The 21,663-nt window shown below is 33.8% G+C and overlaps 1 protein-coding gene and 1 long non-coding RNA gene across 2 annotated transcripts in view; one reads left to right on the top strand and one right to left on the bottom strand.

Annotated features, from left to right (window-relative positions):
• The window catches only part of LOC111086966, a 16,007-nt gene extending 10,761 nt beyond the window's left edge, over positions 1-5,246 (bottom strand). Inside the window, exon 1 of the long non-coding RNA XR_002611680.1 lies at positions 5,237-5,246. This is a non-coding gene — a long non-coding RNA (uncharacterized LOC111086966). The remainder of the gene's footprint in view (positions 1-5,236) is intronic.
• A 6,905-nt stretch (positions 5,247-12,151) lies between these two features.
• LOC106463880 (homeobox even-skipped homolog protein 1-like) lies at positions 12,152-21,407 on the top strand. The gene is made up of 3 exons (XM_013923964.2): positions 12,152-12,273; positions 18,822-18,982; positions 20,811-21,407. Exons 1-3 carry the CDS (start codon positions 12,267-12,269, stop codon positions 21,405-21,407), a joined length of 765 nt encoding a protein of 254 aa, XP_013779418.2. The 5' UTR covers positions 12,152-12,266.
• The last annotated feature ends 256 nt before the right edge of the window (positions 21,408-21,663 follow it).

Raw genomic sequence — 21,663 nt, 5'->3', positions numbered from 1 at the left:
TCTGTGAAAAAGGTTTGGTGACCGCTGGATGAGGCGAATGGAAATATTCAAAGGCAGCATTCAAGAACATGAAAAAAATATTAGCAGCTAATGGCACTTGCATTATGATGCACTACTAGTGTCCCTGCTTCCAGTAACAAGATATTTAAATCAAATTTCCTCACTACCCGTTTTTCGCCTCTTTTTTACTCTACTGATATGGGTCAACGTTATAGATATCCCCTTTTATACAAAACGCTAAACTTTCGCGCCCTCTATAGTTTCATAATCACGAAATAAGAGAATTTTGCATCGGGAAGTACAGTAATGTAACCTTCGAAGAAGGGGGTCGATTTTAATTGTCTCTGCACTTGTAAATCACCACACATCAACTTGATTGTAATATGATGATCAGGGTTTTCATCTCCTTTGTCACAAGCAGCTTAGATAACCAGTGGCAAAGTAATTAGATGTGCGGCCTGTTATCATAGATCGAGAATAATCATATGTAGTTAATATATACATATATTTCTACATACATCACAAAACACAACCCACATTAATTTGGGCGCCTGATGAATTTGCTATTTTCTAAAACTAATAATGCAGTGAAATTCTTAGATTTTACAATGAAAGGAGATATATTTTCAAACTCGCAATAAAACTCATTGTTTTATAAAGAAAACTAATCAACTCAAACTAAAAACTATACGAACACTTCATAAGTCTAAATTATCGATATAGAATGTATGTTTTGTTTTTGTTTTCTAATAGATATAACTCAGGAATTGAGTGGTGTTTATGTTTCTATTCTTGACCACAGATGGCAGCACAAATTCAAAAGCTCAAGAAAACTCGCACTTGCCACGAAAGAATAAAAACGTCACCAGTTTATATTTTATTAGCGATTTCGTAAGCTAATGATTTGAAACTGTGCTCTAAAAATAAACATAAATGTATTTAAAATGAGATAAAATAAAACGAAAGGTATTCATCCAAAAATACCAATGTTTGCACTTTGAACATTGAAAATTCTACAGTTACTATAAGGTTACAGTATTCTAAGGATTGGTATGTGAAAGAGACCCACGAGTGTGTTAACAAGATCATGAATTTCTTTATTTGATTATGGGCTATTTTATCGCGTGTTTTTTTTTTCCAACGTTAAAATTATTCTGGGCAGTTTTGAGGAGCAGATTGTCTTTTAACTCTTCATTATTCTATCAGGAAAGTACGCAACTTCCATAAACAGATATACCACTGTTTAGTACACAACATTAATAGTTAATAATTATGCTTCCTCCTTAAAATTGCATAGCTTTAATAACCAGAACCTGATGACCTTCTAAAAAATTGTTGCCCGGTGGAACAGCGGTGAGTCTACGCTCTTACAACCCTAAAAATTAGATATATAGAAAATTACACGAAATTATTAGTCGTCTTATTTGTCTTCTATCGAAACACACGACAGCAATAAACAAAATATCTCCCGCGCAAAAACTTTAGGTGTTGAGTGTAAATAAAAATTAAAAATAAGAAAACAAAATGTTTCACCGAGATTACGTGCTATTAAAAACGCACAGGTTGACTGTATCATTAGCAGGAAACTTTTCCATAAGTATTTCTTAATATTTATGTTTTTTCATTACATTCTTCTACATATTCAAACACAACGGACGGACAGACATCTGTTTTCCCAAATAGTACCATTCTGCTAGTGAAACGTATTGAAATTCGGCAAGATATAATTAATTTTGGTATTTCAAGCCTCGGTCTAAAACTGAGGACTAAATAATTCATATTGGAAAACTTTCTTGTAAAGAACATTTTCAATATTTCCACCTTCAGAGACATAAGTTTTTAATCGATCCAATGACTATACCCTGGGTAGAGCTACATAGAGCTGACCATGAGGAAAAAATGGACTGAGATAAGTACAACTCAGACAGCTAACTAGACATCCGTTTTTCCAAATTATATTATTGTAAGGTTTGTCATAATTTTCCACCTGTTACGAACATTGCATATTACATGGACGGTAAAGATGTCAGGCCTAACTTTTATCGACACATGTTAATATCTGTGTATATGTGTTGTCAAAAAAATTTACCTCAAAATTATTAAATCGTAATTTTCATGTAATACTGTATCAACAAAATGCTTTTTAAAAGTCAATTTTCAAAGTATCGTTTATTTCATTTCTTGCTAATAAAAATGTGTTACATTTTTTATATTTGTTTGAACTTTTGGTGAGAACGCCATTAGGTACATGTATTATCCATACGTAAGTCAAGGTTTTATGTCAAGTTGGAGTCTGAAGAACCAGTGGTAAATGATATTCTCGGTACAGCATTGCCTTTTCCCTGATGCAGGATAATGCGTGGTATCATCCTTCCAGAATTATGATGGACAATCTTAAACGTGCAACCACAGAAGTGATGGTTTAATTAATAAAGAAATATTGACTTATATTCCATAGAATAGGTCTTCTTGGATGCCGTGTATGTAAATGTCTTAACTCGTCACGTCAGAAAGTTTGGCTTTGCTCTGACTAATGTTATCCACCTAGCGGTCAGATGCATGGACGATATCAATGTTTGACATAAAGCGATAATTTAAGGCCATAACTTTGACTACTTGGAAGATGAGTTGACTGAAATTCTACCGATTGTAATTATAGGAGTCAATAAAACTGTTTTCTTAACTTTATTTTAAACGTACACATTTGTTTGTGCCTGCGTTATAGCTGTATACTGTTTTACTTGCAGGTTTTTAATGTTCTCATTCATCAAAACAAATAGTAAGATTTAATGAAAACATACTTTATCAATACGTCATCTCTATACCGTAATGTTTAGAAGTGTGTTTGTAACACTTTTTTTTTCTTTGGACGTCGGATGTCATGACACCCACAGTCTTGATTGTAAGGTATCGTTACATGTTATATGATATTGATGAACCTTTACTATAGGAGTTTCTTTTATTGGTCTATACTTTAAAAACGTGGCTTAAACAAACATTTATCATAAGTTGGTCACGTATCATCATTAACCCCGCTTTCGTTTGCCATATCTTGATTGTTTCTGGACATAAATAACAAAGAACTAGAAATGTAGACACGAATAATAAGCAGCTCGTTGTTGTTGTTTCTATTGCAAACTACAGAATTTTCATCTGGTACTTATAAACAACAATAATCAGATGCGTTTTAGATGGCTTGATAAGTACAAACAACACAGCAATAGTAAGGTTCTTACAGGTTATCTTGCTAAAGTAGAAATATCGACAAATGGATCTTCATCAAATACAAATAATAACAATGATAGTATGATTGAATTGTCTTTATAAATTCATGAAGTGATATTTTTAGGGACACCGAGTGCTAATCTCAATACTCTATTTTGTGCACTCTGCATTCTAAGGCTGGTGAGTTTTCTGACTTTTAAAACACCGATTATTGACTCTCTATTGCACATTGTAACGTACAGATAACAAATATATACTTATTTCTGAATCCACATATTTTAATTGGATTCTTTTACTTCCAGGTAACAGTATAAATAAGCCATGGAATTATTTCTGTTTGTTCCTCAATTGAACAATGTTACTTCTAGGTAACGTATCCATTTATAACATTTAACAAAATATATTTCACAAAAACATATTTTTGTTGTGCAATATAGACCTATTTAGGTAAGAATTTCAAAGAAAACATTTTTTACCGTATTTTTATAAATCGTGCGATAGAGAATTAAATTTAAGTTTCCAGTAAATAATTATTAAAGTTCTAATGTGACAGCATGAAAACAATGAAGTAATATTTACAGTTTGAAAAATCAATACTACTCAGAAGTAAGAGCTTTTACTTCTATCATACATTTTACCAAATATATAAAGTTATGTACCCTACCACTCACCATTTACACTAAGGGATTGCCGGTCACTCCTATGACGCACTCACAGCTTAGAGTACAGAGAATATGTTTTGATATCACACGGATTTTAACCCGGCTTTTCAACTCCAAAATCCAGAGATTTTCTCATAAAATTTATGTGCTAAGAACATTAACAATATAAACCCATACCTGTTCAATGAAAATCTAAATGTAAATCCTTAATTTTCCAAACTCTGCAGTTTTTGTTGGTCTATTAAAACCAACTTGTGTTGGGATAAGAATTCTTTATTCCAGGAAGTTGAATAATCTATTCGATTTTATCTTTATTTAAAAAACCTGCGATTTTGGTAAAACTCATAGTCATCTGACTTAGAACTTGACCACTCTTTAAACGTTTTTAATCATTAGATCAGATATATATTAACTAAAATACTAGCAATTACTGTAATTTTAATGTAGTTGGTCTCTCTTATAGTACGAAGGTTTAGTGTACGTCAAAAACTGTGACGTTACACAAACAATGTTACTCCAATACAATTTAATCTACCTTGGAAAAATAGGGAAGAAAAACTATAAAAACACCAGTCAGTGTTTTTAGGCTCTTTGGCTTTAAGAATAAAAAGTAAATCCCATAAATGCCTATTAGTGAAATCGTTCTTGCTCAAAAAAAGGGACGAACCGATACTCTAAGCAAGTTTCTCTTCTGTAAATTTAGAATATTTTTACTTCGCAGGTGTAGGGTCGTTGTACCGCCTTTGAAGAAACCGATCCTAAAACAAGCAAGTAAGACATTATGTTCATAGAGAGGTGTAAAAAAAATAATGTACAGGAGCTTCTGACATCACATGGTGCGGGTGTCAGAAGCGTTTAATACTTGACTGGATGCTGTATCTAGGAGAAACTCGCTCTCGTGTTATGTTGAAAAGATGGTGAAAAATCACTCATCTATACATACACATTTGTCGTTGGCAAGAACTGAATTTGTCAAACACATTTGAACACGTAATCCTAAAGTTGTTCCTTTAAAATTAAACACAGGTGGGAACGGCGACTTTTACCTGAGAATTTTATGGTTTCCTCTTTTTCTTTAGGGAGGGAAACTTGCGTCGTGAAATCCTGTTTAAACAAAATAAACTTGTTTCAAAAAGCAGCAAGAACACTTAGCTATTTTATCACAAACAGGCAGTAAAATGCTAACAACATTATTGCGAGTGATATAGGGACAGCAGTGCTAGCAATAGTATAGCGAGTGACATAGGAATACACCTGGTATTTGAGAACTCTTATTTCTAATAGATGTATTAGTTCATTAAAGATTGCATAGTTTCTGGGCATGCGCGAGTGCTTTGGGTACCTCATACCGAGTTTATAATGATTGTGTTTCTCGTGTTTAAGTAGCTGGTATTTTCAAATATTCTTACCTTGTTAGAGTTTTGGTTCATTTTGTTATATCCTCACCTTGTTAGAGTTTTGGTTCATTTTGCTATATCCTCACCTTGTTAGAGTTTTGGTTCATTCTGCTATATCCTCACCTTGTTAGAGTTTTGGTTCATTCTGCTGTATCCTCACCTTGTTAGAGTTTTGGTTCATTTTGCTATATTCTCACCTTGTTAGAGTTTTGGTTCATTTTGCTGTATCCTCACCTTGTTAGAGTTTTGGTTCATTCTGCTGTATCCTCACCTTGTTAGAGTTTTGGTTCATTCTGCTATAAGGATGTAAGATGTTCAAATAAAAATTATGTATAAACTTCTCAAATTATAGAGTTTATTTAAACTTACAATACTGAAAACAATTTTGAAATCTCTTTATCTGATGTACTGGTCTCAAATAAACCTCAAATATATACGTGAATTATTAATCTCAAAATAGTTTTTTCACTCAATTGCTCTTACTTCTTTTTGAAATGATCTGAAAATGTAAATAGAAGATGTTTACTTTCATAATGCTAAGAATGAACGAAGGGACGAAAGTGTATATAAAACACAATTCGAGAAGTTTGATAACCCAGTTCCTTCTGAAAGATAGTTTTCATACTCGCAGTCTACCATTATTGTAGGAAAGAGTTCATGTAGGACTCATTTCAATAGAGGAACACAATGTATATATAATAGTCATAATAAAAATCAGTTCACAAAACACTGTTTGTCTTCAGCTTAGCATATCTTTTATTTTCTATTTCAACATAGACTGCTAAGATAGAACATGACTGTGACCCGATCTTGTACAAACTAGAACAAGGGAAGAAAGAGTGGGAGTCTGTAAATCAATACTACTATGACATATTGCTACTTAATGAGCTTCTTGGACTTTTAAAAGTTACTCACGACAACAGTCTTTCTCTCATACGTTCCATATAATGAATTATTAGTCTACTTTTACTTTGGTTTCGTCTTGGTTTACTTTTGCAAACGTTTGCTAAGTCTTTTACGGTTGTATGGTATTAACGAGAGGTAGTTTTAAGATCCAGGATCCAGCTGTTTGAATACAAAGATACAACTGATGTGAAACCAGATCCAGCGGGCTCTACTACACTTCACCATCTAGGCCAGTGTTCATGCAGTTTATTACTGACATCAAAACAACTTCGTAATCAAAGAGGTTCCAAGCTTTAGGTTTTGGTATTCAAATGTTGAAAACGGGGTGAAAGATTGATGGTTGTGTCATTACTCAAAGGAGGAATGCCGTCAACATGAGCAAAGACAGCCGCCATGTTTTAATCGTATGTCAAAGAATGACTGGCCAGTGGTCAGTGGCTGACCACACAAGTAAACGCGCTAAGCGGTCGCTCACAGCGGCTTATGTTCATTAGGGTTAATGGCTCCCCTGACCGTCCTCTGGACTGACCAGGTGAATATCTGTTTGACCCGGTCACCCCAGAAGGAGATAGTTCTCTAATCCTTCGATACCTTCCTGCTATGGGTTCTTAATTTGCTTACAGTTTCTTTGCAATCTAACTTCGTTTCGTGGACAAAACTTTCTCTTTAGAATTAATGCTGAAAGTTCTCAGAGACTGGGTACTGTTTGATTAATCTTTGATGGAATACAATTTATAGTTTTAAGTTTTGAAATTAGAAAACATAAGCATAAATTTTGCTGGTTTTAGACAAAACTACACAATAGTTTCTCTGTGCTTTATTCATCGCGAGGAATCGAACCACGGATTTTAACGCTGTAAATCCGTAAACTTTCCGCTGGTGCATCGAAGGCTAAGAATTGATTGTTCAGTACAAGAGAGTAAATCAAAACAGCATTAAAAATAAAGTTAACCAAACAAAACATCTCTTAAGTAGTTTGAACATAAAATATACATATCCAGTATTTTCCTGAAAATAGCCACACAAGTATGATACCCTGAAATACAAAACGTATAACATTAATTAAAAAGTAGTGAAAAAAGGATGATATAAGAAAAAATAGTTTCACGAAGTAACCGAGACCTCTTGTGTGCTATAGTTTTTCAATAAAACAATATTTTCCTTCATCAAAAATTTACTGTTTTATCAGGTAAGTAAATAATACAGTATGGTTTTCAATAAAACAATATTTTTTCTTCATCAAAAATTTACTGTTCTTTCAGGTAAGTAAATAATACAGTATAGTTTTTCAATAAAACAACATTTTTCTCCATCAAATATTTACTATTCTATCAGGGAAGTAAATAATACAATATAGTTTTTCAATAAAACAATATTTTTCTTTCTCAAAAATTTACTGTTCTATCAGGGAAGTAAATTATACAGTATGGTTTTTCAACAAAACAATATTTTTCTTCATCAAAATCTGTGTTTAAAAATTTACTGTACTTTCAGGGAAGTAAATAATGCAGAATATGTTTTCAATAAAACAATATTTTTCTTCATCAAAAATTTACTGTTTTATCAGGGAAGTAAATAATACAGTCTGGTTTTTCAATAAAACGATATTTTTCTTCATCAAAATCTCTGTTTAAAAGTTTGCAGTTCTTTCAGGGAAGTAAATAATACAGTATAGTTTTTCAATAAAACAATATTTTTCTTCATCAAAAATATACTGTTCTTTCAGGTAAGTAAATCATACCTGTAAATGTTCTTACGATTGTACAAAGTACAAGAAGCGATTTAAGGGAGAGGTAACAAACAATTTATTTTTCTTATGGTCCGTAAATCTCATTAATTATAATATTTGAAATAAATGTAAATTATTTTTAACTATAAAAAGCATTTTGCACTGTTAGCCTTGTGTGTGTGTTACCCTATCTAAATCCCTTAAGCTGCTGGATCCCGTGAGATTTATTTAGATTAAGACTTAAATATCATTAACAGTTACCTAATTTGTGATTTACTGTAATCTAATCGCCAAAGAATTTTGTTTTCTGATACATTAATTAAGATCAGGTCATTTTATGTTATTTATTGTCGTCATATAATTGTTCTTTGAATTTATACATGTATGCTTGTCGCTCATAATTATCATTCAATACAAGCAGAATATTAATAATGTTGTTTTTCGTTTTTACCTATTCATTTTATTCGTTTATATACAGTTTCATTATAAAAATGTTAGTAATGTCATTGCTTTCCGACACAGCGCTCACTATTCCGATATATTGTGAGGTTTGTTTGTTTTTCTAATGTAAAACAATCCACTGTTTCCTAACATACTTTGTTTGATAGTTAGTATTCTTGAAGGGAATCCGAAACATTCTTGTATTATTTTGTTTGTTGCGAACATTACAAAAGAAACACAAACCAGATTATAATCATTTCTATTAACAATATTTTAGCTGTTTCAAATATTCCTCGGTCTACCGATAAAATATGAATGACATGTTAAAGTAAGCTAAGCGAGTTATGCTTTCAACAGTAATGCCGCTCTGGATATCACACTTCACAAGAACTAAGCAGTAAAGATCAGGTGCAGAAGCTTTCTCTGTACCGCCTAAACGCCTGGAGCTCAAGTCATAGTCGCCGACAAATTCCGCTGAGGGTCGTTTCACACTTCGCAGAGTCCCGCAAATGGTAGCCGCGAGTGTCGTAAATGCTAAGCTGTGTAGTCCTAACCATACCGGTCCAAACAAATCGAGAAATAAAACTGTTAGGAGAATTTGATTACACCTTGAAGACTCCTCTTAAGAAGTGATTACTTGTTCTTGTAAACTATTTATGGAACAAAATACCTTAAAGGGTATTAATTACATTCATCTTAAAGTCAAACCGACAAGAATAACGAAGTAATTTTTCCTTGTTATTATAATTACTTAGAGAAGTGTCTGCATTTACCACAGTTACAATAGTAAGTACTACTATCGGAATAAACTTACATAGTCAAGTTGTTGTTGTTTTCTTTTCCTGTGGATCTTATAAATCGTAGTGAATACATGAAAAATAAATATTAATAATCATTCCTCAACAGGATCTGTCAACAATCAATTAGACATATCTATCCACAGCCCTTAAATCATCTTAAGTTTAATTAATTAGACTTGGTATTATGTTACTAACTCTTTATAGTTACAAGAAAACGAATAAAGAAGATATTAGAATTCTAGTGCCCTCCGCTGGTTCAATGATGAGCTCGAGGGCTTATAACGCTAAACTCTGGGGTTCGATCTCTTCGGTGAGTTCAGCATAGATAACCCACTGTGTCATATTTTGTTTAACAATAAACAGACTGATAGAATTAAAAACTTTGTTACAATACTTCACTTTGGATCAACATAAAACTATACTCATCTTATGTTTCGCTAAGTTACAGGAGTTAAAAACTTTGTTACAATACTTCACTTTGGATCAACATAAAACTATACTCATCTTATGTTTCACTAAGTTACAGGAGTTAACATTGAGTTTGTCTTCACTATTTCTAATGGGTTTAAACTGAAAAGGTTGGGTTATTACTTTTTATTTAGCTTTTTAAGGATACTTATCTTAAACGTAGTAATCCAAAATGCACTTTTATGAGCTGCACGAGAAAATTAATTCCGCTTGCTTTCATCAGGAAACTTGTATCCTGTCAAGAGGATAGCCAAATTCACCTAATATCTAAAACCTGCCTTAATCAGGCTAAAAATCATGAAAATGACAGTTTTTGTGGTTTGAACGCTGTACCTTTATTATGTTGTTCACTATAATAGTTTAATTCTGAGCTGATCCATAACATTCCATCTACCTTCATGAGGTGAGATATGTTGAGAGGCGAGTATGGTCGTGACGTAGACAAACTTACAATGTTTTTTTTTAAAGTAAGTTACGTTACGTTATCATTGCCATCAGGTTTTTATACACTTCCAAAATTGAATCCTATTAAAAGGTTGGTAACCTTATTAAGAATGTTCCTCTCGACTCAATCAGATCTTCGTTATCGAACTAGTTAGAATATTACATAGACTAAACGAGTACATTTCACTCAGTGTTAATGAATCATCAAACATTAACATGAATATCATAGTACACCAAAAATATATTAAAAATTGTATGACATTTATTTTTCTTTTCACACATGACATAGTTGTGTTATATTCTCTTTGCTAAAAGTCCTAAAATATCGGTAATTTAAGAAATCTCTGGAGTGATACTTCTCAGTTTAATCATCTCTAATTTTTTATTGAGTGAAAAAGTGTTTACTTGTAATTAAGCGTAAAGCTACACAATGGGCTATCTGTGCTCTGCCCACCAAGGGTATCGAAACCCGGTTTCTAGTGGTATAAGTCCACAGACGTACCGTTGTGCCATTGGGGAAATTATAAAACATAAGAACAAAAACAGTAAATTTTAATCTGTAAAGTTATTGTTATAAAACATTTATGAAATTAAATATGTTGGGAACAACATCTTCAAGTTAATCCACTTATGAATGCAACAAAAATAACAGAAAATAGAAGTTGTCAGTATCAATTGGGAAATAGTAATTTTGTAGTGAAATACATAGATAATATAATATGTAAATCTGCATGATGATAATATTTTAAAAAATTAGTCTTTTTTTTTTAAATAGTACAGGTTTTAAAACTTCCTGTATTTCATTGATTGTTATCATCTAACGATGGTTTTTGTGGCTTACATCTTGATAACTTTAAAACCAGTCCACCAGTTACTGCTGTTGGTGACAGACTGACCTGCCGTAAACATAAAAAATCGAATTAACTGCGTGAATCAAAGAAGCATGGTTTTTAAATAATTAAAACTCTAGGTTTTTTAAAAAATATCACAAACAAAAGTTTAACCGTTCCTTGATGACCAGTTGATTAAATCTTTATGGTATCGTAATTGCAATGTAACTAGAGAAAAATAAAAGAAGAACACACATGCTTGGAGTGCTGCTTATCATTTCAATTGAATATAATTGTTCAAGGATAATTTCTTTAGTGTGTTTATCCAATTGTTCATACGTCTTATATTATCTACTGTAGTAACAGTTAGCTAATCGATTTATTGAGTGAAAATTGCAAAAGTGGAATTCGATAAATTTGAAATTGATTTTTTTTTATTACTCATCGTATTTTCAGTTGTTAAAGTGCCGTAAATGCAAATCGCCGTTTCATCTTAAGTGTTCCTTCCACGAGAAGACCGAAGACATGGGTTTCTCGATGTTGTAGACTAGTTTTAGTCTTTCACCATGTTAAATTGCTCTATTGCTCTGGGTTGCTGAATTTTATTTGCTTGCCGAGTGTTTCACAGTAGGGAGCCAGAACTCTGTCATGATAATCCATCAGAATTATGGCACACCAACTCGCACCCAGTGTTCCGACGTCACTAAAAGCACTTGGGTATTCAGCCAATAATACGCAGGAATCAGTGGACAATAATCAGTACGAGTTCTGTACTAACCAATGAGGTTTCGGCAGGAGTAATTGACGGTAATTGTCATCCTCCCCCTGTAATTCAAGGTAAAGGCTGGGCGGTAAGCTTTGGCACGTCTCACCCAGTATCATTTCATTGTGATTTACAGTGGCCGGTGGCAGAAAGTTCCATATCAGGACTGTCGTTTTGCTTTGTTCGCACACTACTCTAGGAAATTCACTAAACGCTAACACCGTCACTCTCAGGTCTCGTTGGAGTAGTTACGTCTTTTACCCTGCAGAGAAGACGCGTACCCGCGTGTGGCACACATATTGTTAATCTTTGCCTCATAGCAGACTGGTTAGTAGGAGGGTCCGCCGTTATACAGTTATTCAGTATGTCAGTTTCCATGGCAAAGGATCCACCCACCATTACAGAGATTGCGCGGGACTCTGCCGAATTTCGATCGTCCATCAGTCGGCATTCTTCAGGTTCTGACCCCGGCTTAATGGATCCTAATTCCCCATCATCAGAATCAGACGACCGCAGAAAAAGTTGGTACGACGATCATCTCAGAACAACCCCGCCTGGCCAATCATCCGATGAAAAACTGTCACCCTCAGACTTGAAAGTTATGAAAGGTAAAACTCAACATTGTAGCACACTTATTATTTTAACTTGTTGAAAATCTGCATTAGCTTTGTAGTTTATTCCAATGGTAAACATACATTATCAACAGCTTCTTATGAAAGCAAGCTACCTACTTAGATAAGAAATAAAAACTAGCCTTATAAATAACATGCGTAATTCAATATAATGGTCTAACTAGGTGTATGTAATATCATAAAACAAAAGTATTATTTCACTTGCGCTAACGTAGTAAGTGTTTGTTATAGGTGTTTTCATTAAATAAACTGTCATATAAAGTATAATAAAACAAACTCGTTTCTGTTAAACAAGTCTAAGAATTTTTGAAGAATAATGTCTTATGATATACTCGTTTTTGTTGAAATGAGCGTTAGCTAGTCATGCAATATTTTGTGAAGAATTGTATCTGATAATATACTTGTTTTTGTTGTATTGTAATTGTTAATTCCTTCTGTAAAGATCAGTGTAGGATGACCTTTTTATTATTCTGCAGAGTGCTTGTTTCTGTTTTTCGAATTTTGTTAGGTCAGTATATAAAACTTAGCTCTGAATAAGCATTAATGTTCCGTAACATACCTTTTGATTGCAATCAATATTCAAGAACTAGTTTGATGCTTCATACAGATATGCGAACGTTACGATGCACTGCACTGTGTATGTTGCGTGCTATATCACAGACGTGCCATATTCTGGAATATTTGTTATATCTTCTAAGCACTCCTTCACCTCAGTATGAACTTGGAAAATGCCAATTTATTTTACATTTAAACTTTCTGTTTTTTAAGCATTCATCCATCAGCTCACGTTTTTCATATCTTTTATCTCAAACTGACAAGTTACTGGGAACTGTTTGATGTTATTACTGATAACACTAAATAACCATCATTATTGTGTTTTACAAAACTGGTATTTTTGTCCACTAACAGGTGAAGCTGCTATTTCAAATTTAGAAATTTAATGTTTCCTATTGTTTAGCCCCATTGGCACAGTGGTATGTCTGCAAACTTACAACTCCAGAATCCAGGTTTCGATACCCGTGGTGGGCAGAGCATAGATAGCTCATTGTGTAGCTTTGTGGTTAATTACAAACCCTATTGTTTAATATATAAATCTACTTTATATCCATTACTCGAGTACCTTTTCTAATGTTGCTGTTTTCTTAATATTCTAAGGAAATCCAAAGTTGACTGATGTTAGTTTTCCCCAACTCATTGTTTTCATACTGTTTTGTCTTCGGTATTAACAACGTTAAAATCAGGGGTTCGATTCCCCTCGGTGGACACAGCAGATTGCCTGATGTGGCTTTGCTATAAGAAAAATGCATTCATGCTGTTTTATACTTCCATCAAGATTTCCTTCTTTTCTTCATACTGCTATTACGACTCAATGATACCCAACAAAATCATTACTTTCCTTCCGGGCTACTATTTGACAAGTGTAAACTTTAAACAACATTATTATAAATAGTTTACAAATATTTTATTCGTAAACAGTGTCGCTACGATTGCTTCTTTAATATTTTCATTTCAGAGTGAATGACATAGTTGCATACGGTCATGATTTTTCTGAGTTCCACCCTCGAAACGTGCACAACATAATAACTTTCACACGTTCTTGCAAGCTTAATAACACCTCAAACAATTATTGTGACCAAAGAAAAAGGAAGATTTACTAAAACGCAAATATGACTCAGAAAACACACTAAAGGCGGGTCTTAGAAATGTGTTGGTGTGAGCATTGCATCACCCTCGTTAATCAGCATTATTGCGTCTTGGTGTTATTTTTACCTGTCTTTTTACTCGTGTGCGTAATTATTGAGCCTGAATACATTATTATTGTAGTTTGTTGAGTTTTTGACATTGTTGTATGTAATTAAAACGGTGTTACTTTTCGTGGGTAAGTTGCGATTTCCCTTTTTGAATAAACTAAAATTTTAATGAATTTGGTATAAACTTTTCTGGTGTTGTACTTTAATTTGAAATATAGTGTTCATAAAATGTGAAAGTAGTCATTTATTCAGTTATGTATCGTATTTCATCTGTTATGTATCGTATTTTATGAATATTTTCTCTCTTTGGTAATTTTGTTCACGTCTTTTTAATTTGCTAATGCATTTATTGTAGATATTGCAATGAATAACGAAGATGTCTTCGTATCTAGATTAACATTAACGGAAATAGTTTTGTTGTTGTTAGGAACATCATACTGTTTTTATGTAAAGTAAAGAACTTTCCTTATCGAAACGTAGATATATCTGAAATTTTCTTAATCAACTTATTATGACTCACCTCCGGAAATCAGTGCGGAATGTTCTTACGAACCCTATAGCCCACAATGTCAGGCGTAAAGAGAGAGAAAACGTCTCTTTGGCGATTCCAGGAAAGCCCACCCATATAGACAAGATCAATGATAACATTGTGGGGTTGAAGAACGTTAGAATAGGAGCGGACTGAAATTCCGATAGGTTCTCGGTGTTTTCTTTTTTATAGTTAACTAAACCGAGTCAGTTGTTCGGCCAGAGCTCGGAGTGCTCCTCAACTAACAGGTGGGCAACTTACGGATATACTGTAAAACTAATTGGGGAAAATATTGTAGGTTTAACTTCGTAAGGAAAGGTATGGAACCACTCTGGTTTCCCGTGACAACATGTTAAGATATATATACAAGTTTAGTGGGGCTTGTTTATGATAAGCAAGTCAGTTAGGCCTAGGGGGTTCCTTGGAAAAGCTCGTATTTTGCAGTCAATCCTGCACGAGTTTTTCGTGCGCTAAAAGGGTCGGTCGGCTGTCAGAAAGCTGTGCTAACATCGCATTCATTAATCTCACAGCATTGGAGGCGGAAAGATCGAGCAGGCGCCACGCGCCATGTGCCCTCAGTCTTTTTCATCCTGTGGTAGTAAAGCATACAACAGAAGATGAGAATCGTTCCTTACCAAGTGACGTCGTAAAAGATAAGTAGTTAGATGAAAACAGTGGTGCAAATAAAGATTTTTTTTTCAAAAAACTGTCAACTTAAGTAAGTTATTTAGATTAAAAAAGTGAGAGCGAACTGTCACCCAGTAAACATCATCATTACATATGAACTGTACGCCATCCAGAAGCAGCTGTGGACATTTGTCATTTGCAACACTAGATCTGCGCATTTTCACTGACAGCATCTGTTGTGAACAAAACCTTTCATAGAGAATCTTACGACCTCGTAGCTCTCATTACAACACATTAAGGTGACCTAAAGAGAGGAAAGGCTGTAGAACAATCTTACAAACAAAATGAAATCGCTTTCACTGTTATTAAGGGGTTGTTAGTGTGTCAAGTTGTCTTTTTGTATTAATGTATATACGTTAAAAAATATGCTAAAGAGATTAATGAAAAATAAAGTCTAAGGACATGGAAGCTGTCTTTAAATAGCTTATTTTCACATTAATTTCGCTTATATCTTTCCATCTTTTCCGATATATCATATCTCTTGCTGGCACTCCGGTGTAAAAACATTCCAGGTGAGTATCTCTCTCAACCCCCACCTTACTATCCGCCTGACTTCTTATAAGCTTCTTTCACTTACAATTTTAGCCCTCCACGCTCAATTCCCTTTAACACCTACGAGTAACATGAAAGTTTGTTTTTTAATTATGCACAAAGCTACACAAGGGCTATCTGTGCTCTGCCCAACACGGGTATCGAAACCCGGATTCTAGCGTTGTAAGTCCGCAGACATACCGCTGTGGGATTGGGGGGCGTAACATGAAGGGACAAACCAGATATTTCTCATACAATTAATATTAACTGGGGGGAGGGGTTATGGTTGGTTAAGTTTCACATGCTGGTTTGTAACAAATATTAAAGCAAGAGTAACTCTGTACAGCACAGAACTTAGATTAATCTAAGGGTGTCGTGAGATAGTGGGGTTACGGTAGAAAATATCGCTATCAATAGTGGTTGGTGCCTAACTGATGACGAATCAATGCATTCTAATCATCATAAGTTTCTTATGCATGCATCCACTTAGAACGGTATACTAAATTAAATATAACGACTAACTGGCTCACTTTTAGTTCTATCTATTTTTAGGTAACTCTTTTGATCAGACGTTAACCATAATTTTCCAAATTCTGAATAAATCGGTTTAAATGTTTTGAGATACAATGCTCAAAGCAAAATAAAAAACATTTTTAAGTTCTCATTAAAGAAATATCCATATAATAAAATATCGGATTGTCAAATAAGGATTTTGTTTCAGAATATCGCGTAAAGCCACACAAAGGCTATCCGTTATCAATTTAATGCTATATTTTGCTATAAACACTGGATCATATTCCAAACACAAAACATGACGTTTTAATTAAACAGAAGGTAATCTTGAAAATACAAAGGTGCCTTATTTTGATGCAACAATAGAACCTCTTTAGTGTGGTTCTAAATGGTAATATTTAATACATGCGTGGTAATATTTTCAGAATTACACTTTTTCTTTCATTTTTCTTTCACAAATTTGATAAAAATTCACGAAATGAGTCAAATAAACCTTGTTAAGCCGTCGTAAATATTCTTTTTCAGTGTCGATTCTGTTAGTGTTTGTTGTGATACGTGAAATCATTTAAAACACGTGTTTCTTTTACTACAAAAGTAGTATTGATGAAGCTAAAGCCTGTCAGGCTAGAAAGACATTCTATAAGGATACAGAGAACAACATTAACCTCAACACACAGGGGGAGCTATACACATACAAAAGAAATATTCTTTTTTATTCAACTACGTAAGAAATGTTTTAATATTAGCAACTGTAAAAGCACAATGGACTATTAGGCCAGAACGAAAAACAACGACATGGAAGTAAGATTAGCTTGACGTCTTCTTGCGGAGCAAGCGTGACACAGTAATTAGCGTGCTGCGTTTCTCATTCCAAGATCATAGGTTCTTAATTACGTTTAAAATGTTGTAATATTAACATGTTAAACTACAAAAATACACACAGTATCTTTTTGTTATTCAATGCCATAGCCCTTATTGCGGCGAGTGCCACTGATTGTCTGCTTTCCCTTTGGCCAGTTTAAAATTAAGGAAGGATATGTCTCAACCCTAAAAATCTTTGTCATGGCCATTTTATTTCACATAAAGTGGCGTTCAACCACTTTCCACGTTAAGGTAGTTTATTTAAATTTAGGCTTCAATGTGTTTGCTATGTGCTTGACTCGTGGTCTGAATTATCCGCGTTCCTTTGCTTCTATTTTTCTTGGTTAACAGACGACGTTTCTGAATCTCTACATAAAACCCGAAACTTAAGCAAGAAAAACATCAGAAGAATAACGTAGAAAACTGTCCACTGTTTTACAGAGTTTCTTGAACAAAGATGCTGTAGACGAGCGTGTAACATTTAATGAATGTTCCAGCCACAAGGTATAGCACGTGATAGCTGTGAATGCGTTGTATAAATGTATAATAAGTAAATTGATACATTTAAATATGTATACAACGTTCTAAGGAACAATTGGTGTATTTCTTAGGAGCATTTTATCCTTAACGAGGCTACCATCAAGTACTACAGCGCACATTAATTGCGACTTTGATCCATCTGATATTAAACGAAAGGCCTCGTCGGAACTGGATACGGCGTATTATTATGCACATTTTATTTTAATTCGGAAGTTCTTATAAATAATTAAAAAACTCGATCACGCTAGATGTTTTAAAACATGCCAACAGGTATTTCTATTAACCAATCAAATAAAATTTGATTTCGTCATTACAAGTTTCGCGGATAAACATCGTGATAGGCTGATGTATTTAGGTATTCAATAACTCCAACAACCGCAATATTCGTGTGTTGGCACTAAAGACCCAAGTAAAAATGTTCTGATAAGATAATATCTATGTTTTTAATTCCGTCTATACGATAATTTGCTTTCTTCCAGCATTGCGATTTTCGTACAATAATTAACTGTGAATGATATATTAACACTATTTTATAAAGTAGTCTCAATTATTACACATTTCAAATCAGAAAAGGATATATTCTTAAATACTTTATTGGCACGTAAGTAAATTCCTATGAAAGAAATGGTAGAAGAACATTTCTATCGGAACAAACTAATTTATTGTAATCCTCTGAATATTCATTTCCTTTCACATTTTTTTTATTGTTCTTGTTTTGTTTTTGTACCATTGAACGTCAACATATACACCAAGCTAAACAGTCAAGTCAGAGAATCTTATGGTTGAGGAATAGGCGTCCCTAATCTTGAACTGGGGACGGAGGAAAAGGAATGTGTAGTTCATGTTTTATGACAGAAAAATTAAATCAATATTTTTAATTTGTCCAAAAAAAATGTAACTGTAAATGCTAATTACAGTCCTACACACTGTCTAATAGTCTTAACAATTTTCCAGAAAAACAGTTATAAAACCTTCCATTAAATGTTAAATTTATTTAAATTTCTAAAATAAACTGGTTAATAATATCCTTCGTTTGTATTATGGTTGTGATATTGTAAAGACGTTTTAAGGTCGATACGGTGGTAATCCGAATGTTATATGTTCATTCCTAGATTCTGCTCTCGACTTGAACAACATTCGTCGATATAGAACAGCTTTCACCCGTGAACAACTGGCTCGGTTAGAGAAAGAATTCTGCCGAGAAAGCTACGTATCTAGACCCCGTCGTTGTGAGCTAGCCGCCGCTCTCAACCTTCCGGAGAGCACGATAAAGGTACGATTTTTAAAAGCCGTATAAAAACAAGACATTTTTACGACTTTAAGTTAAGTAGAAAACCGATATGAGGAATAACAATATATGAACATTTTAAACAAGTCTTTCCGTGGTGCATTGCAAGTTGGTATTGTACAGTACAAGTGATTCATTATCCCAAACCGCTTCAAAGTACAAAATTCCATCACTGTTGTAACTAAAACCTGTAAAACATTGTGCTTTTATTAATAGAAAGAAGTGAATGAGGTAATGTTTACACTTAATTAAGCTCCTTGGCTTGTTCAAAATACGTACCAATTCTAAGGCGAAATTTCAGGTTACTTGTTAGTTTCTGCATATTTGAACAAGTCTTTAAGGAATGAAGTGTTCTGAATGTATTGTACGTATTAATCATGAGAAGAAACAATAATGGTGAATCAAACTCAAACACAAGGGAATATAAAAGGTTATAGTTTCTGTTGTAAATAAATCAACAAGAACCGCACTGTTTAGTTAACTATTTTGTACTGATCCGTTTCTCATCTGATCCCTTCATAGTAAAATAACCCTTCAGTACAGTGTGTGTGTGTTGTTTTTCACTGTGAAAGATACCAATCTATAGTTATGGGAAAATATAGTTTTTTTTTGTTTACTGGACTAATTTACTTGTAAACTTAGATTAACACCTAAGAAGCCCTTCAAAACAATAGTATCGAAAATTTAGCTCTTATTGGGACAAGAAAGGTTTAAGATAGTGTCCAGATGGGATCCATAGGTTTACCTATAAAGTTATATTAACATCTAAGGAGCTGTTCAAAACAATAATAACTTAAATTTAACTCCAGGCTGTCAAGACTGGATCCACAGATTTACTTGTAAGTTTATATTAACATATAAGGAACTAATCAAAGTAATAATACCCTAAATTGACTCATTTTAGAACTAGAGAGGTTTAGGGGCTTTCAAGACTTACTTAGAAATTCATAAAAGCATGTAAATGTTTAAAGTAAAATGTGTAAAATGCTTTGTGAAGAGTTTGTTTCTTGTTAATTTTCATTGATAGTTTACTTGCATACATATATTTGCATCAAAAGGTATAAAACTGAAGTTGCCCCAAACAAATATATCATAATATTAAGGTTTAGCTGAACGTTTCCATCCCTATACTTGAGCAAAGTATTTTCAACATTGCTTCGCTGTTATCCAACATCTGATTTTTTAACGATGATTCTTACAAGTATAAACTACAAACAAGATAAGAAGTCATTCTTCTCTGATATTTACTTTTATTGTGATGGGTCCTTAAATGTGAATAATAAAAACACGTAGTTCCAATTGTCTTGAATAGTCAACTGATTGTTAACTTTTGTCAAAACAATTTGTAATGAAAAAATTAAAACATTAAAACAGTTCGAGTTTAAACTGAACCTTATGTAAAGTGTTTTATAGCCGGTTTCGTGGCGTGGGCGTCATTCCTTGTGTAATTATGGGAAAGAGCAAAGTTAAAAACTTGAATTAAAACATCGACATAAAAATAAACAAGAAAAAAAAGTAAATAATAAAGTTATAGATACCAATAAAACAATTATCAACTAAAATGGGAGTTTGGAACTTAGCTTATGTTACAATATTAAATCCTATATGATTTAGCCTTCAAAATACGAATGTCTGTTTGTTAGTTAGAAAGCACTAGAGCTAAGCCATGCATTCATACCTATATATATATATATATATATATAGAGAGAGAGAGAGAGAGAGATTTACGATACATTGTGCAAAGGGTAGTTAAATATGTTGAAATGAATCAGTTTTATTGACTATTTATCAGAATGTTTTTCTCTCTCTCTAGGTGTGGTTCCAAAACAGAAGAATGAAAGATAAACGCCAGAGAATGGCATTCGCTTGGCCTTATGCTGATCCACATTTTGCCGCTTACATGCTAAACGCCGCCGCGGCAGCCTCGGCAGGCGGTTATCCTTACGCTTTACCGGCTGGTGCAATGTCCTTTGGCTACTACGGCACTTTGACTCCTTTCGGCCGATATCATCCTTACAATCTACCGGTTCGGCCACAGTCCACCCTTATAACTTCTCCATATCTACGGCCAACATCAGGCCCCTCTACGGAATCTGTGTCTTTAACGTCTGGAACAAATGGACCCACAACTCCAATGAATCCTCCCACTTTTCCTGATGCTCTCAACGGACACTTCCATGCGTGTGGACCTTCTCCAGCTTTATCCGCTGCTACAGACCCGTGTAGATGTCAGTTGTTCAGCTACCCCGGATTAGGGGTTGGGTTAGGAGTGGGTGTTGCCCCCGGTACCAATAGTAACACCAACTTATCAATTCAGAGTCCACTAAGATGCCCCTCTCAGACCACATCGGAGAATCCTTCTCGACCGAGCCTGTTTCAGCCATATAAAGCAGACGTTGAAAGGGTATAAATCTCTTTTAAAAAATTAAAGTCAGTCAAGAGGATTTTGAAAAATGCTGTGATGAATTATTGTCGAATTCCTAACAATTTTGTTTCAAAAAAAGATTTTGGAATGACAACATGAACTCTCCCATTTGGTGCAATCAGAAAACGTCAGCCAATATATCATCTCACAGAACCTCTTTGCATGACACATGAAGGACCAGAGGACATTGTAAGGCAATTACTGTTTGTTATTTTGTTTAGTTACAATGACCACCAATGAT

The sequence above is a fragment of the Limulus polyphemus genome, unplaced genomic scaffold (assembly GCF_000517525.1).
Source record: "Limulus polyphemus unplaced genomic scaffold, Limulus_polyphemus-2.1.2 Scaffold56, whole genome shotgun sequence".
Taxonomy (NCBI): domain Eukaryota; kingdom Metazoa; phylum Arthropoda; class Merostomata; order Xiphosura; family Limulidae; genus Limulus; species Limulus polyphemus.
The sequence above is the reverse complement of the archived record's forward strand: the minus strand, read 5'-3'. Positions and strand labels throughout refer to the sequence as shown.